Source organism: Anastrepha obliqua, chromosome 5, assembly GCF_027943255.1.
Source record: "Anastrepha obliqua isolate idAnaObli1 chromosome 5, idAnaObli1_1.0, whole genome shotgun sequence".
In the NCBI taxonomy this organism is placed as follows: domain Eukaryota; kingdom Metazoa; phylum Arthropoda; class Insecta; order Diptera; family Tephritidae; genus Anastrepha; species Anastrepha obliqua.
This window is the reverse complement of record NC_072896.1, coordinates 23,364,978-23,382,863: the sequence shown is the minus strand read 5'-3', so window position 1 is coordinate 23,382,863 and position 17,886 is coordinate 23,364,978. Positions and strand designations below refer to the sequence as shown.

Below are 17,886 nucleotides of genomic sequence, written 5' to 3'. Positions count from 1 at the left end.
TAAAAGAGAATTTAAATAAATTTTAAAATGACTATTCCACAAACTAAACTTCTTTATAAAACTCTAAATTGCCTATTAAGCGTGATTCTGAAAATTATTGAAATCTAACAAAAATATTGATTTAAATTGGCCACAAACAGGGTAAAATTCCCAGCGAATTGCTGCAATTGAAAGAAAATCCATCGTGTATGACAAAGTGCGGGCACAAATACAAAGTAATTCAAAATTTTCATTTACCCCGGATTTGTTGCTAGTTCGTGGCGCAGTTTGTGGATTGTCTAATTTTTTTACTGATCATCGTGGAGAAAAGCGTAAGCGGAAAAATGACAAGTGTTAATAAAAAAATTTTATTGTAGAATAATTAATAGTGTTTCACAAATGAGCCATCATTATGGCAAATAAAAAGTTTAATTATTCAAAAAACGGAGTGGAAAAAAATTCTCAAAACTTTGACCAGAGGCAAGAAACCTCAACTTATCAGAAAGTCTTTTATTTGGCGTGATTGCTTCCCCGATTTGAGTAGCCTATTTTTATAAAAGCAGACACAGAATTAAGCAGCTCCATATAAGTTTCAGTCTCCATGCATAGTTTCAGTCTCCTATACCCCTCTGGAGCACTCATTTCCATATTTCCTAACAACTTAATATAAGAATGATTGCTGCTATTTTGCAACCACTCTTTCATCCAAATCCATTCTTTTTTTTTTTTCTTAATGCACATGTAAATAACTGCAAGAGCAATCGCGTCATCCGCTGTTTTGTTTCTCATGTTAACAGTACGACGATCACAACGAAATGATGGTTTATGGATTTGTGTAGTGTGTGCTGGGAATTGTGCCCTGTTTGTATATATATATATATATACAAGGAGTTATATATATATTCCAGATCTCCAGCGAGTATGGTTTTGCGCTATAACCCTCAGTTCGCTCCATGATAAGCCAAGAGTATCACTTCGCTTTGCACACTCTTTGTTCAACATCTACATATGTAAGAGCCTCCACTTGCGCCAACAATACTCCCGACGTAGCAAAACTTCTCCACGCTCTCGAACTGCCGCCAATCGACGTCCAATGACTCAGAGGTGGTCCTGTTGAGATGCAAGGCTTTAGTTTTATTGACGTGCAACGGATACCGCTTACATTTCACGTGACGTAATTCACACTTCTCGGATCCCATCCTTTCCTATGAAGCGCGATGATTATTGATTAACTTAAAATCATTGCAGAACAGGAGAATAATCTTATCTCGCGCAGAGAAGTGGTTGGCGCCTTTTTACTTCAAATACAGTTTCATTCAAGCACGTGTTTCACGGGTATATTTGCTGTCTTTATATTTTGCTCAATATTCTCCTCGTCACATCTGTGGCCTTTTAAGGGATGTAAGTAAATACAGAGGAAGTTTCGCGCGAAACTATCGAAACCATGTCGATCACATTTCTATGCAACAGCCTGCAACTGGCGTTCCTGTGACTGTTACCAGTCTAAGTTACCAGAACGGCATGAATTTGTTTTCTGTCACTCAAACATCATTCGAAAGTTTGGAGTTTTCTTATGTTCTTACACTACAACTATTACTTAAGTGGAATATTTTCCCTAGTCTAACGCCTTAGTCCAAAGAAGTCTTCTTTCGAGTTTCAAGCATAACAAAAAAAAAACGTTCGTAATTTTTTTTATTAAAATCTTACCGTAGACAGCGATGTTTCTTGCACTTTATACGCCTGCCGTTGATAATTGGCCAGTTTAGCTCTATTAATGGGTGCGCCTGCGTAAAAACACAAAACATAAAATAAAAAACATGTTAATTAAGAAATTTTAAATCACATACAAATCACATTTCATAGACACTTGATTTAAACACTCACCAATATAGCTGAGAAGCACCGGCAGGAATATAAGCCCATGAGCAGCACCAATCAACACGATGCCCAAATACATACGGAAATAAAATACTTGGAAAATTTGACTTTTGGCAAACGCCAAAACCAAAATACCGCCAAATTTCGTGAGTGTGATGCCCGAGAATATGGAGCTACCCATTTTGGTTAGACAGTCTGCGGCACGTTTTTCGCGTGTATTCTCCATTGAAATGGAGAAACTGTGCACCAGATGCGAGCAAAACTCAACCGAAATGCCAACAGCCATTACCAAATTCACCAGCGAAACAGCATTCAATGAAATATTCCAGTAATACATGATGCCACCGAGATTTATGACAATCATTGTAATTGTGATCACCACCACCAATGACGAGTGTATATCGAAACCCATTAGAACGAATGTCACAATGAATATCGCCAGCACAGATATGCCCATACTTTGTAGTGTATCGGGCCACATAGTCAAATATTGTTCGTAGAACACGTAGAAGACGGAATATGGAAATACTTCGACATCGAGCGTTTGTTCGAGTGGCACACCTTGTGACATTAAACGTCCGCGCAGCATATGTGTGATATTAGCGGAGATTTTTCGTGCCGCACGTAGTGATTCATAGTAGTCAGCAGATGTTTTCAATATGGAATGGTAGGCCATAAAATATGATGCTTCGACTGTGGACAAATTTGTATGCGGATTTGTTTTATATTCCACGGCACTGTAGTAAGCAGCGTGACCAGCTTTGGCACAACTATCGTCAGGATTATCGCGTAGGAAGAAGGTTAGATATTTGCCAAAATCGTGAGCTGTGGGACGCTGAATTTCATTTTTATCGATTACACAGTCAGAACAGGCAGTATCTGTGAACAAAACATATGAAAACATATTAAAGTACGCTATGTAACAAAATCGGGTTTTAAAATACAGTGGATAGCACTAGCATATTAGATTACACTATGTAGGAAAATAATTTTTTTTAACAAAAAAATAATTTTAAATTTATTACGTATTAAGAAAAGTTTTTGGAATAATTACAAATATGGTCATAAAAATAGGTACGCTGTCTTTATCTAAGGATTTCTTTGTGCCGCTCAGAAAAACTTAAAGCTATTATTGAAATTTCGCTGTTTTTACAAATGGCGTCACTGATGGCATTTTAACAAATTAAGTGAAAAATTTTGAATGAACATAAGTAGCTAGAATTAGATAGTTCATTTAATAACAAATAATTAATATGAATTTCTTTCAAAGACGGGTCATTACACAGTTGCGGAGCGGAGGCTTGTTGCCAATCTTTGGAAAAAACAAGCAAATTTATCGCTGAATCCCTTCATTCAACGGTTCAAAAATTTTGTTGTAAATGCCCTTAAGGGGGTCTCCAGCGAAAAAAAAATCGATTTTTTTTTTTGCATAATTTTGTTGTATGTGTATGCGAGAATACGCCACAGAAAGGATTTTTTGAAAATCGCATTTTTTCACATTTTTCTGGGCACCGAAGTGTACCCTCCTCCGGCCGTTTTATCATAAACTTTATCTTTAAACGCGTTTCCCCGAAAATCGTGTTTTTTAAGCATTTTGGTCACACTTTTCATAGTAGTTATACTCCGATTTCAATGGTTTTGGTCTTAAAAGGTTCGGAAAACTTACCGCTAAGTTTCCCCGTGTACGATTTTTGAAATTTTTTTTCATTCCATTTTTATAACCTTTTAAAGTTCAAAAAATGAGCAAAAAAAAATTTTTTTTGCAAATTGTTGCATAACTTTTGAAAAAAATTTAAAAAAAAAAATCTGTCACGGGAAAACTTAACCAGGGCAACTCTGAAGACAACACATATCTAATTTTTGCTTTCTGATTACCCAGGTGGAAAAACCGTGACCAAAATGGAGACCTGTTTCGTTTGGAGGTGGACGTCTTCAGTGCCATTTCAAGGTCGCGGGTGTTAATTTTTTTCAAAGTCAAAACCATTTTTTAAAAGCCAAGACATGTACCTTTAAAATAAAAAAAAAATTTTTTTTAAATATTCACAGGATTTGTCACAATCAATCCCCAAAAAAACCCTTCATTTCAGGGCCTCGAGACCAGAAGACCCCCTTAAACCCAAAAAATCCACAGAACGACGTGGTGACAAACTGAAAACGGGATTAGACTACTGGTAATTTAATTGTGACTCTTGCCAAAAGAAATCCCTTTAAGCCATTAAAGGCCATTGCAGTTGAAATCAACAACGTAGTATCAGCGAGAACTGTATGGTGTCGATTTTACAACATAAACCTGCCAAGCAGAATAGCGCGTAAAGTGCCTCTTTGAGATAACCAAATTTAAGGAAGAGAAAAAGTTTTGCTCAAGAGCACAAGTTATGGTGTGAACCAGAGGGTATGGAAAAATGATACAACATACTTTGGAGCGATAAAACAAGAATAAATTTATTTGGCAATTATGCTGGACGAAATGTCATACGTCCTTAAGAACAAGAAATCTTACTGCAGTTCACAAAAAAAAAACAGTGAAGCACGATGGCGGCAACGTAATGATTTGCGGATGTTTTTCTTGGTAACGGAGTAAGGCCCATTCAAGGGCATACTTCAAGAAATGATGCTACCATTTGTTGATATTGTATTTTTATGCACGATAATGACCCAAAACACTCCTGAATGTTAGTACGTGAATGGTTTTTACAAAATAATGTTAAAGTTATGAATTCACCAAGCCAGTCACCCGAACTAAACGCCATTGAAAACCTTTGTGAAGATTTAAGAAAGCGAATCGAAAAGAAAACATTCAAAAATAAGCAGGATTTATGGCAAAAAAATCCAAGAACTATGGTAATCCACTCCCACAGAAACCTGCCGTAGCATTATCAATGCTATGCCAAATCGAATACAAAAAGTCATTGACAATCATGGTGGACACAGTGGTTATTGATTGAACGTCAATAATTTAAACAGCATTTTTAATAAATTCACTAAGTTCGCTTTGTATCGTATCTATATTATTTATATTTCGTACCTATTTTAATGACCACATGAATGCCTCTTTTTTGTTCCTAGTTTCACTACATAGTTTAAGTTTTAAAAGATCCTTGCATTATTAATTATATAATATTTTATTATATTAATCTATGAAATAAAAACCACATACAATTGAATATCTGTTATTATAATAGTAATTGAAAGCACATGCATTTTCCCTATGAACGTGGGAGTACCTATTTTAATGACCATGTGTGTATATCTGTTTATTTTTGATAAAATAACTTATGTAAGTCGACTTAGCACTTTGTTTGGAAGGATTAAATTGCTTGCCTTTCTAGAGATATTTCATCAATCAATCATTCATAGCCGTGGCTTGAATAAGCAACTTAATAAAAGTTGAATAAAATACTAAATTTTTCTATGGCAGATAAAAATTTATTGACTTTAAAGTGAAATATTTTAAAGTAACTTAAGTTGTTCTGCCAAAAGTTCACTGATATATATAAATAAATAGTTATTATCCAGGAGAGCGTTTCTTGTCAGCATACCTATTAAACTGCATTTTTTTTCATACAATAAACCTACAATCAACGTCAAAAGAAAGTGTACACCACATATTGATAAGTCTTGACTATTTGTTAATTTATTTTGTGTTTTCAATTATTTTTTATAAAAATATAATTGATACTACAACAAAAACCATATAAACCAAAGTGCCGAACTTTGCATAAAATTTGTAAAAAGTTCGGTAAATTTTCATCAAACCTTTTACTCAGAGTTTAAATTAAATTAAATTATCAATTATCATTAAATTTTGGTATAATAAAGTGCAAGTTTCCAGTAGATAAAAAATCACACTGATTTTTAAAAATTATTTTTGGTCGCGGTCATGTGCATTTTCTCCATTTAACGCCTAGTCCTCTTTTTTTATATATTATATGAAAGAAAGCAATCAACACCATGAGCAGAGAAAATGATAAATGCAATTTTTTAATCATCTCCCAGGCAATTTAGAAATATAAGGTTGTCAGAAAAGTCTTGCGGTATTTCCGCAAGCTTGTCTTTGCAAGCCCGTAGTTCTAGTTGTATTCGTCGCATCGGTTCACGCTAGAGCTTTTTGGAAAGCTCTTTTCACGTGCTAACACGTGTTTAATTAATTGTTGTTTGCTTTTAGTCGTTCGTGAGTTATAGCGTCGCAAACATGGAGCAAAATAAAGAGAAAATACGGCATATTTTACAGTACTACTACGATAAAGGCAAAAATGCATCTCATGCTGCCAATAAAATTTGTGCAGTTTATGGACCCGATACAGTTTCCATTTCCACCGCACAACGATGGTTTCAACGTTTTCGTTCTGGTGCAGAGGTGATCGAAGATGCGTCCCGGTCCGGAAGGCCTGTCGTCGAAAATTGCGATAAAATCGCTGAATTGATCGAAAGAGACCGGCATAGTAGCAGCCGTAGCATCGGGCAAGAGCTGGGCATGAGTCATCAAACCGTTATAAACTATTTGAAGAAGCTTGGATTCAAAATGAAGCTCGATGTATGGGTGCCACACGACTTGACGCAAAAAAACATTTTTGCCCGTATGGATGCCTGCGAATCGCTTCTGAATCGCAACAAAATCGACCCGTTTTTGAAGCGGATGGTGACTGGCGATGAAAAGTGGGTAACTTACGACAACGTGAAGTGCAAACGGTCGTGGTCGAAAAGCGGTGAAGCTGCCCAGACGGTGGCCAAGCCTGGATTGACGGCCAGGAAGGTTCTTCTGTGTGTTTGGTGGGATTGGCAGGGAATCATCCACTATGAGCTGCTCCCCTATGGCCAAACGCTCAATTCGGACCTGTACTGCCAACAACTGGACCGCTTGAATGTAGCACTCATGCAGAAGAGGCCATCTTTGATCAACAGAGGCCGAATTGTCTTCCATCAGGACCACGCCAGGCCACACACATCTTTGGTGACGCGCCAGAAGCTCCGGGAGCTCGGATGGGAGGTTCTTTTGCATCCACCGTATAGTCCGGATCTCGCACCAAGTGATTACCACCTATTTCTGTCCATGGCGAACGAGCTTGGTAGTCGGAAGTTGTCCACAAGAGAGTCCTGTGAAAATTGGCTCTCCGAGTTTTTTGACAATAGGGAAGCGAGCTTCTATAAGAGGGGCATTATGAAGTTGGCATCTCGTTGGGAACTCGTCATCGAACAAAACGGCGCATATTTGATTTAAATCGCATTATTATAACCAATTTTATGAACAATTGAAAATTCAATAAAAATACCGCAAGACTTTTCTGACAACCTTATATGTAGCTCAAAAAAACAAAAAACAAATAGTTCGCCTTTTTTCAACAGCCAACCAAAAACTACATACAGCAAACAAGCTCATAGACTGTGTGTTTTTTTTTTTTTTCTTAAAAAAGAAAGTATAAACGACAACAGACAATTTCACTAGAAGAATAGTAGTTGCAGAGTTATAATAACTACCACTATCCCATTTACGCATTGCAAACAAATTCAGAAATATTTTATATTTACATATATGCATGTAGATAGCGAAAACCCAACCCAACATTTAAGCATAAATTAACAATCGGAATATTGTAGGGATATTAACCTCTTGCGCTGTTTGGACGTGCTATACACGTCCAACGAAATTTGTCAAAATTTAAGAGCTTTATGTGCTCCTTACATAATAAAGAACTGTAAAAAATAGCCAATCTTTTATTAAACATAATATATAAATACATATAAAATATGTATTTTATATTAAATAATAAATAGTAGAATTGTGTGCATTTCGCGCACGCGATCTACCCAAAGCTTTAACAGAAACTATTCCAAGTAAAAGCTAATTTGGATTTTTTTTGCACGGGATAGTCACACGCTTTTGGAAATTAATTTATAGCGCAAGAGGTTAAATGTTTATACACACTTTCAAATAATTCATATGTGTATATAGGTATGTATAAGATTTCTTTCTAGCCAACGTTAATTGTTTTAATGCACTGCATAATGTATGTTATGTGCATAGCTATGGATTCAATATAATAGTGGGTATGGGTTTATTTGGTATTAGGAAAGTTTGAAGTTAGTATAAGAATTAAAATTGTCAACGACCATATCACGCTGAAAACATCGGTTCTCGTCCGATTACCGAAATTAAGAAGCGTCAGGTTAGTACTTGGATGGGGGGCCGCTTGGGAACACCACGTGTTGTTGACATCCAACAATTTTTTCTTTATTTTCTTTTCTTCCTTATTCTTCTTATTTTTGCATTTTTTGTTAATATAATATTTATTTCAAATTATAATTTTATACTCTGATCTTATATTAACTTTTGCTATATGTATTTCAATCAAATCAAATTCATCCTCACTCTTGAAAAGGCGTATATCTGCAGGGTTTCTTCACTAGATTAGCAGATAATGGAAGATAACGGAAGTTGAAGTAACGTACTTATATCCTAGGATAAAAGTTTTACCTTCTCTCGTAACCCAAACATTGCCTTCTCCAATTGGCAACTAAGCTTCCTTATAAAAGTTTATCCTTCTAACCCTACTTTTTTTCTTCCAGCTGAAGATGAAGACTGGGCATCATAAAAAGAAAATTCGAGCAAAGTTATGGCCTAAAAATTGATGACTTTTCTTTAGAAGAGTAGCATTCTAAGGCAAGAAAGTAAAATATTCAAATAAATTACCCCCCTTTGGTCCGGGCTTTGTATTAATCACTTAGATTTATGGCGTCTAATGGGAGGTTGCAAAAATAGCTCATACGACACAAAATTTCATTTGCCTTTATGTCAGAAGCATGGGTTGAGTAATGGGTTGACTTGATTAACTTTTGGAAATTCTTTTATAATATATGACAACGCAGCATGCCAGGTGTACATGAAAACTACAAATATTTTATTATATCAGAAACCAAACCTTCTAATTTTCATACAGCAACTAAACTTGATTTGAAATTTTAATTTTGACACATTCCTGTTTCTGGCATAAGCGGGACGATATGTAAATGCCCACTTTTTTAATTTGAATTTTAATATCATTTTTTTCTGATTAGTAAGCCAACACCACCCGTAAACGCACAAAAAGTAGTAGTAAAAGGTAGTAACCAAATTAATTTTCCCATCATTCCGAACACTTTTCATATCTACGAGTAAACATACACACTATGATTATAACCAAAAACAATCGTTATTTGAATTTTTTTTGCAATGTTAACAGCATATAAATTACAAAGCAGTAGTGTAAAAATATAGAAAATAAATCACTATAATATCGGCAAACAAAACTTACTTTGATGTGGACAAAAATCGCCAGATTGCGGGAAATATTTACAGCAACTTGACGACTGACTCCAATCGAAATAGTCATCAATCCAACTAGAGGCAGGACGTGCAATGTATGTCACATTTCCGCGACGACTGGCTAGATAAATTTGTGTCAACACACTGTCATCGTTACAAAATTTGCCGGAACAAACAAGATCTTGATGGAATGTTGTGGAGAAGTTCAAGCCGGATTTCAACACGAAGTACACCGGTGGTCCAATACTCAAATATTTGTTCAGTGCTCGGAAATAGTGCAGCACAAAGCTATCTTGCGGCATTGACAACTCCTGATCGAGTCCGATGTCAATGTGTGGTGCAATGGCGACACTGCTGCAAAGCCAACCGAAGAAGACAATCATAACAATTACACGCATCGTTTTACGCATTATGAAGGGCACATAAACACTCTTGAAGAATTTGTACAACAAACCCTCGTGGTTGGGTATTGCATCACTTTTCTTGCCACGTATGAAACAGAAAATATCCAAGCGATTTTCGGCTTGCCGCTTGGTGTCGAGTGTTAGTAGACTAACAAAACAAGTGATTTGCAGTATAAAATCGAATAGCAACGCCATGCCGGCATACAAAGCGAATGCTCTCACGGCAGGCATATCGGAGAGTCCACCAAGAAAGAAGCAGCAGCTTTCACTCACTGAAGTTAGCAACATAGATGGTCCAACGCGTCCAAGAATTCGCCCAATGTGATCCTCGTGTGTTTCGTCAGCGCGACGCGCATCACGCTGGTAAGTCTGCACCAATATGAAAATATTGTCTACACCCACAGCTAATACCAAAAACGGTATAACTTCGACAATGATAAGTGTCGCCGGAACGCCAATGTAGCCGAAAACGCCCACCGAAGACACCACGGATGCCAACACTATGATCACACCACCAACACCCAGCGTAATTTTGCTGTCGATGAGTGCGCGACGCATCTCCTGCACGTGGCCCAATGAAATGGCAATATAGGCGAACATTATTATGTAGGAAACGAGTATTGTCATAACATCGGATTGAGATTCACGATTTAGTTCGTCTTCAATTGAACGTTCCGAAGTGAATGCAATATCCATGTGTTTGCCCATACGAGTCTTCGTGTAATTTAACATAAAATTCACAAAACGTTCCTCCCATTCCAAGGCCGGACCCAACTTGGCTTTTTCATGATAATTATTCACTAGGAAGGTAAGTATTACGGCATTTGCACGCTCGAATTTGGTGTCTCCCGATAACTGTTCACCAGTTGCCAAAAAACCGCCCAAAGCAACCGCTGGTTCCACTGGTCCGCCATAGGGTGCCAGACATAGATATGGATTTCTAGTGCATTGATATAATGCATCCAAGTAAGTTATCTGGAAATAAAATTAGGTAAAATGTAAATGTAAGTAAAAAAAAAACACCTTTCAACTGCTGACTACTTTACCTCGAAATTGCCATCTTCATCAGTTTCATCCAAACGTTCGATATCGTTGCCGAAGTATCCCCAAATGGATTGTACAATGCACTTGGAACTATCTTTCGTTGATGTACCCTCACTCGACAAAGGTGAAAAGCAAATATCCTCCAACACGGTGCCATTGTCCTTCCTACCCAAATTCATAATTTCTTCTTGCAACTCGAGGACTTGAGCGAGAAACGCTTTGTCGAATACTGGGCCAAAGCGGATGGGACCATTAGACGTGTTGTGCACGATATCGGGTAAGTCAACTGCATGTATTATTACCTGTATAAAAATATGTAATTTAATGTTAGAACTTCAAAATCTGCAATCTCTAGAGCGAATTTCATTTTGAAAGTGCGAACTAAATAGTTCTAGTTTTCTACAAGCAAGTTTTGTTTCTTAAAACCACGAGTTATTTCCCGCTGAGTTCCTATGCCCTGGAACCCAAATAAAAGAAATGCTTCCTGCACGTTCGAGATGTTTGATCTCATCCTGACAGGTCTTGTCCAGAAGAGAGCTGCAACATGGCGACGGCAGGGCCCTGCTCGCAGCTTGACTATGGGAAAAAAATATTTATGTCTCCCTTCCAACAGCGATCTCTAAGCATTTTGAAAACCCCTACTAGTTTTCGGCAGTTTAAGGAGACTGAAATATTGACTGGTTTAGAGAAAACAGAGCTAATGGTATTTTAAATGTGCGAACTAAGTAGTTCTAGTAGGTTAGGTTAGGTTAGGTTAACCCGGCTGGCATTAAGCCACGCATAGACCTTTTGGTTCCTAGCGATACCAGATTTAGTTAGGTCTAGTATTCTGCCCGCAATTTTTTTTCCTTAAGTACCCTCGAGTTAAAAAAATATATATTGGAAATAGCAGAAAGTATATAATTTAAAAAACTACCATCCATTTAAGAAGGGATATTTTCTGAACCGTTTTTAGACCAATCCTGACTGACCCTTATTCGCAGTTGAAAAAATACAGGGTGGCGCAAAATTAATCATCCTATCAAAATATTTATAATTATTGCAACTGATGTACGTCAATCATGTTTGACACCTGTCAACTATATAGTGAAAAGATTTTTAAAAGGAAAATATCAGACCCTTAACCGGCTCTCAGCGAATTCGACAAAATCAGCTGATAGGCTGAGTTAACAGGGGATGTGTTTACAAATCAATTGAGATTGTGTTGGTGATACACGAAAAAAATAAACCAATGACACTTCGTTACCGTCCGAACAATAACGGTCTGAACAATAACGAGCGGGCAGAAATCGGCTGCCGAGGACCCATACTGAGAAGAATTTTAGATGTGCACTTTGGCATATTCAACTCTGAGCGAATTCGACAAAATCAGCTGATAGGCTGACGAAACAGGGGATGTGTTTACAAAACAACTGAAATTGTATTAGTGATATACGAAAAAATCAACACTGTCTCCGCTCATGTTACTTCGTTGCTGTGAATACGTGTGAGGCGAGCGGGCAGAAATCAGCTGGCGAATATCCCAAGTACCCTTTAGCAGACCGTTATTCGACTCTAAGCGAATTTGGCGGAATCAATTGATAGGCTGATGTCACTTGGGATGTGTTTAAAAAAATACCAAGATTGTGTGGGTGACATTTACACAAAAATTAACCTATGACACTTCGTTGCCCTTGTTTAGACGGCGAATGATTGGACGAGTGACGTGGCAGCCGAAATTTCCCTCCCAATTTTGTTTTTCATCATGGCTAATGGTCAAAACCTGGTAAATATATCAATCTAAGAAACAAGCAGTGGAGCACATAAGGTCGAATTAAATATTTGGATTACCCAAAATCATTTTGTTTTTTTATTTGATCAAAACCGAAATTGGATGATTCATTTTGCGCCTCCATGTACTTGTAATTATCTACGTAATTAGTAAAAAGTTTGCATAATAAAATGCTTCGTGTTAGTGTAGATGATGGGTCCATATTTACATACATATAATAATTTTATAATGAGAAAACACTTGAAAATACCCTTCGCTTCCTCATGCAATTACCATATAAATCGGCAAAAAATTTTAAAAATTTTTCACAAAATACCGTGATAGAATTGACTCACCTGTTCCAAACGGTAAAACGGCTGGAAATGTGAATCGAAAAATTCTCGTTCAATTCGCGATTTTGACTGTGGCGAGGCCCACAACTGCACCGGATCGGTAGTTATATGCAAGAACTTGATGCCATAGCCCATAAGCATGACAAAACAAATACCACCAACCAACGTAATTTTCGGACGCCGCGCAAAGAATTTGCCCCAAGTTGTGAAGAAGGCTTCAAGACACTTTTCAGTTTTGGCGCCGAGATTTTCAAAATAACCGGTTTCATATTCATCAAGTGCGCCCTGAGCACCGTCCACCTCGTTTTCATCATCTGTAAAATAGAGTATGCAAAATGTTTATTAAAATAAATGTTTCGAAAAAACCCAAAAACAAATATAAATACAAGACATTTTCGAAGTCATTAAACAAATTGCACAATGCACAAATGGAGAAACTGTGCAGTGAGAGTTGTATGAAGTTATATTAGCTAAGGACATGAAGAAATAAAAGTTAAGAACGAGCAGACGCAAATTAATAGTATTTGTTAGAGTTACATGAATTGCTGTAGCTTAGAATTATGTACTTAGTTATGCAGTTGTGAAAGTTTTATAAAATTGGATATTGAGTGCTGAGGCTCTGTAGTCGCTGAGGAGGAAGAAATTGGTAAATTTTGCTAAAAGTTTGTACTCAGAGGAAGTTGATTTGCCACGGCTAAAAATCACTTTTGAGCAAAGGGAGTGGACGAAGTAAGTTAGAGAGATTTAGATTGCATTTCTTTCTTGTTCGTCGAATTATAAATAATAGGAAAACTACACAATTTATTTTGCATATTTGTTTGAACTCGGAATTTTGATCTTTCATAAACTATTTTTATTTATTTTTTTTTAATTTTCTGGTACACAAATATAAATATGCATAAGGGGTGATCAGATTGGAGGTGCTTTTTGCAACCGAGTTTTTTTGACAGATTACGAGTGACTACTGTCAAAATAAATACATAATTTTTTCTGTATTCATTGATATTTCGTCATGGAAAGACTTACGCTTACAAATCGTACAGTTACATCACGAAAATCGACACTGTGTGAAAAGCGTTCATCGCGCGCTCAGGCCAACTTTTTGGCAATGGCTACGTCAGTAAGCAAAATTTCCGTATTTAGGCTCACGAGCAACCCGAAGCCCGAAGCCATTCAATTGAAAGCAACCGTTTGGTGCGGTCCATAGGCTGGTGGAATCATCGGCTCATATTTTTCCAAAGAAGAAACTGGCGCCGGAAATTGAAGCCCGTGAGCTCCACAACATTTGGTTCCAACAAGACGGCGCTATTTGACATACAGCCCGTGAAACAATGGAATAATGGATTTACTGCATTATTATTTCCGATTTATCTCTCGTCTCGGACCAGTGGATTGGACACCAAGATCGTGGGATATCACACTTTTGAACTTCGATTTGTGGGGGTATGTAAACGCAAAATGCTTTGTGGATAAATCAGCTTCGATTGAGCCATTGGAGGTCAACATTACTAAAATTATTCACGAGATACCGACCGTAACCTCCAGCGAATCATTCAAAATTGTTGTTTACGGATGTCCGAATTACGGCGCAGTTCCGACCAACATTTGAAAAGGATTATCATGAAAAAATAAATATCATGAATGGTTCTACACAAAAATAGTAAAGACTGCCAATCAATTTTAATTTTCGTTGTTTTATTTCAATTTAAAATCGGATACCTCTAAATTAGTCACACTTTAGTAACTCTTTAGATAAAAATGTATCTTCATTTTAACTTAGAGGGGGACCGAAAACTGTGAAGCCGTTTTTCTCGAATTTTTGAGCGATTTTATAGATTGTCATTTTAGCTTGAGAGTTTAATTTTTCCGCGCGCGAGTTGAAAATATTTATGACGATTTTTTTTCAATACATTTTAAATCACTCACCAGCAAGCCGAGGGCAAGAAAGCAGAAAAACAAAACTTGCTCTTAAATTTTTTCGTTCGCGAATTAGTGGTTCGAAAGCTTTCGAGTCAAATTCCAATGAATATTTGTATTAGTTTGCTTCTAAGGAAATCAATTGTTTTTTGTTTCTTTTTTTTTTTGTATTTTGCTGTTATTTTGAGAACAGCGTATGCTTCCTAACCCATCAGTGAAAAGTGCCTAAGAAATAATGAAAGCCCTTTGTTATTTTTTCCCCCGCACAAACGATTGCCGTTTTCCAACCAAGGTGAGGTTAGGTTATGGTGGTAGTCAGTCTGTACGACCAACTCACTTAGACCTTTCAGGTACATTGCGATGCCACTAAGCGACACGCGGGAACCTCATTTATTTTTCTTCGTGAAACCATTTTATGGTTCTTATGAAGCATAGGATTGGTCCAATCCCTACGCCGGAAAGTTCCGTAAGGGAGTTGAAAAAGTATCTAACTAGAAAACCTGCTCTGATTTTAGCTAAGGCTAGACAATTGCAAAGGAAATGCTCAACTGTTACTGCATCTTCCTCATGTCTACAACTTCTCACAAATATTCATGGGAGAAAACTCCTAATCTCAAGGAATGTCTGCCAAATAGCCAATGACTGGTTATAAAGCCATGACGTTCGAAATATCTTCTCTTGAAAGGCTAAGCAGTTCCTTTGTTTTTTTTCTTATTTATTTGCGGCCACACTAACGTAGCTGTTACGCATGTGCCTTCATCTCTCCATGACCTAGTGGCCTCTTGGATGTTGTTTTTAATTATTAGTTTGCTCGCGGCCGTAGGCATCCCAATGGTGCTTCTATCACTAAGCAGTTGAAGAGTAGCTGATCGGCTTTACAATTTTCCTATTATCCGTTATATCGTAGAAAAACGGGGTAAGTGGGGGAATGCTGCACTTTTTCTATTTAAAAGCGTAAACGAAAGCAACTTTCGCGAGCCATTTATGAGTTATCTTTTCTCCCTAAGGCCTGAAAACTTTATTCAATTAACCTTTTACTGTCAAGTTTAGGCAGCAGGAAGGTTATCATGTGATTTCTGCAAATTCTAGCGTGTAGTAACTCCTTAGATACGCATATTTTATGCTCCTAAAAAAATCTCAAGAAAATAGTTAACGTTATTGTAGTCGTATTTATTTCACAATCAGTTAGTAAAAGATTTTTTTTTTTCGAAATTCAAAATGTAAAGAAGTGCAATAGTTTTTTTTTTTTATTTTTTATAAATTCAACAGCATTCGTTAAAGATGAGTGCTTCTGATGCAACTAAATCGAAACTCAAAATGTTTGTAGAAGAAAAATGGTTAGCATCACCAACTCTTTAACAGTTAATGACATTTCTACAGTTGATAGCGCAACGAAAATGGAAACTAAAGCCAATTAACACACATACACACACACAAACAATCATCACGCACACACATTCACATTCGCGAAAAAGTTGAAAGTATAGATGAACAGCAGATATTTACAAAAGCAAACCAATTTCGAGAAAATGATTTCACAACAACTACGACACAAAATTTCAAAATTTCATATTCAACATACTGGTCAGCTTCGATTGAAGTGGGGAATCCTCCTCGGGTGCAAACTCGTTACTCACTTGTCCAGTAAATCGGTTGTTAACAGTGGCGTTACACAGCCCACTATCCAAACCATCACCTACTAAACAACCAATGCATAAGATTACATAAATATTAGTAAACGAAAAAAATATATATAAAAGAGTCAAAGATTAAAAACAAAAATGCTGTAAAAAAAATAATATATCTCTTTACAATTTTCGGGAATAATCAGAATGCATATTTTCGTAGATGAAATGAGTTTTCAAAAGCACCATAAGTCATTTAGTTAATACATACGCATCATAAGCCAAATAATGTCAATAAGTGATGAAAAATCAGCTTAATTTAGTTTCTTTTCCACCACAATTCAAGTAGGTTTATAATAAAAAAATATAAAAAAATTCTTAAAAATATTAAATCTCTATACTACATAGTATATTGAACAGCTAGAATCAAGGCGCATTCATTAAAGGTGGTGGCACTACACTAACAACAATGTTTTGTACGTCTGATTGTCAAAGCAAAGTATTGACAAAGTAGAAAACAAAGAATGAATTCACCTTTTTTCAACCTGGGCTGACAGCCACATGGACACCATGAAAGAATAAAAAAAAAAGAAATCAGCTGATTGACAGATACCACCTTTAATAGATTCGCTTTGGGTAGAATTTCATTAAATGTTTTCAATTTATTTATTTTTTGAACTGTCAAATTTTGTTACATTTCGTAAACAAATTTATTTCAATTATACAAAATTTTCAAAATAGACAAAATCAGCTATTTTTGGCACACTATTAGTCTCCAGTGTGCAAAAAATACACGCCAGTATCATTTCAATTTTACTCTACTTCTACTACCTGTTCAATGTGCCGTAATAAGTTCTAAACGGCTAAACTGGCAAAGCAGATACCACTTGTCAGCTGTCAGCAGTCAACAATGTTTTCAAATCATTGGGTACATTTTTGTGACAAGTTCATTACATCGAGAAAAAGTCATGAATTTTACTAAGTCCGAAGTGATGTTAAGGGGGTCTTCTGGTCTCGAGGCCTTGAAATGAAGGGTTTTTTTGGTGATTGATTGTGACAAATCCTGTGAATATTTAAAAAAAAAAATTTTTTTATTTTAAAGGTACATGTCTTGGCTTTTAAAAAATGGTTTTGACTTTGAAAAAAATTAACACCCGCGACCTTGAAATGGCGCTGAAGACGTCCACCTCCAAACGAAACAGGTCTCCAATTAGATATGCGTTGTCTTCAGAGTTGCCCTGGTTAAGTTTTCCCGTGACAGATTTTTTTTTTTTAATTTTTTTCAAAAGTTATGCAACAATTTGCAAAAAAAAATTTTTTTTGCTCATTTTTTGAACTTTAGAAGGTTATAAAAATGGAATGAAAAAAAATTTCAAAAATCGTACACGGGGAAACTTAGCGGTAAGTTTTCCAAACCTTTTAAGACCAAAACCATTGAAATCGGAGTATAACTACTATGAAAAGTGTGACCAAAATGCTTAAAAAACACGATTTTCGGGGAAACGCGTTTAAAGATAAAGTTTATGATAAAACGGCCGGAGGAGGGTACACTTCGGTGCCCAGAAAAATGTGAAAAAATGCGATTTTCAAAAAATCCTTTCTGTGGCGTATTCTCGCATACACATACAACAAAATT

The 17,886-nt window shown here is 36.4% G+C and overlaps 1 protein-coding gene across 4 annotated transcripts in view; it reads right to left on the bottom strand.

The window, feature by feature from the left end:
- Positions 1 to 17,886, bottom strand: part of LOC129248210 (NPC intracellular cholesterol transporter 1) — a 55,464-nt gene that overhangs the window by 3,002 nt on the left and 34,576 nt on the right. For 2 of the 4 annotated variants that reach the window (XR_008582607.1, XM_054887675.1), the window contains 6 exons: positions 16,208 to 16,324; positions 12,712 to 13,022; positions 10,608 to 10,907; positions 9,147 to 10,536; positions 1,864 to 2,736; positions 1,687 to 1,763 (listed from right to left, as the gene is read on the bottom strand). Coding sequence is in view for 3 of the 4 variants with exons in the window: in XM_054887675.1 (XP_054743650.1) it covers positions 1,687 to 1,763; positions 1,864 to 2,736; positions 9,147 to 10,536; positions 10,608 to 10,907; positions 12,712 to 13,022; positions 16,208 to 16,324 (3,068 nt within the window). In the remaining variant the exon portion in view is untranslated. The remainder of the gene's footprint in view (positions 1 to 1,686; positions 1,764 to 1,863; positions 2,737 to 9,146; positions 10,537 to 10,607; positions 10,908 to 12,711; positions 13,023 to 16,207; positions 16,325 to 17,886) is intronic. The other 2 variants (XM_054887676.1, XM_054887677.1) reach the window with 2 other exon arrangements.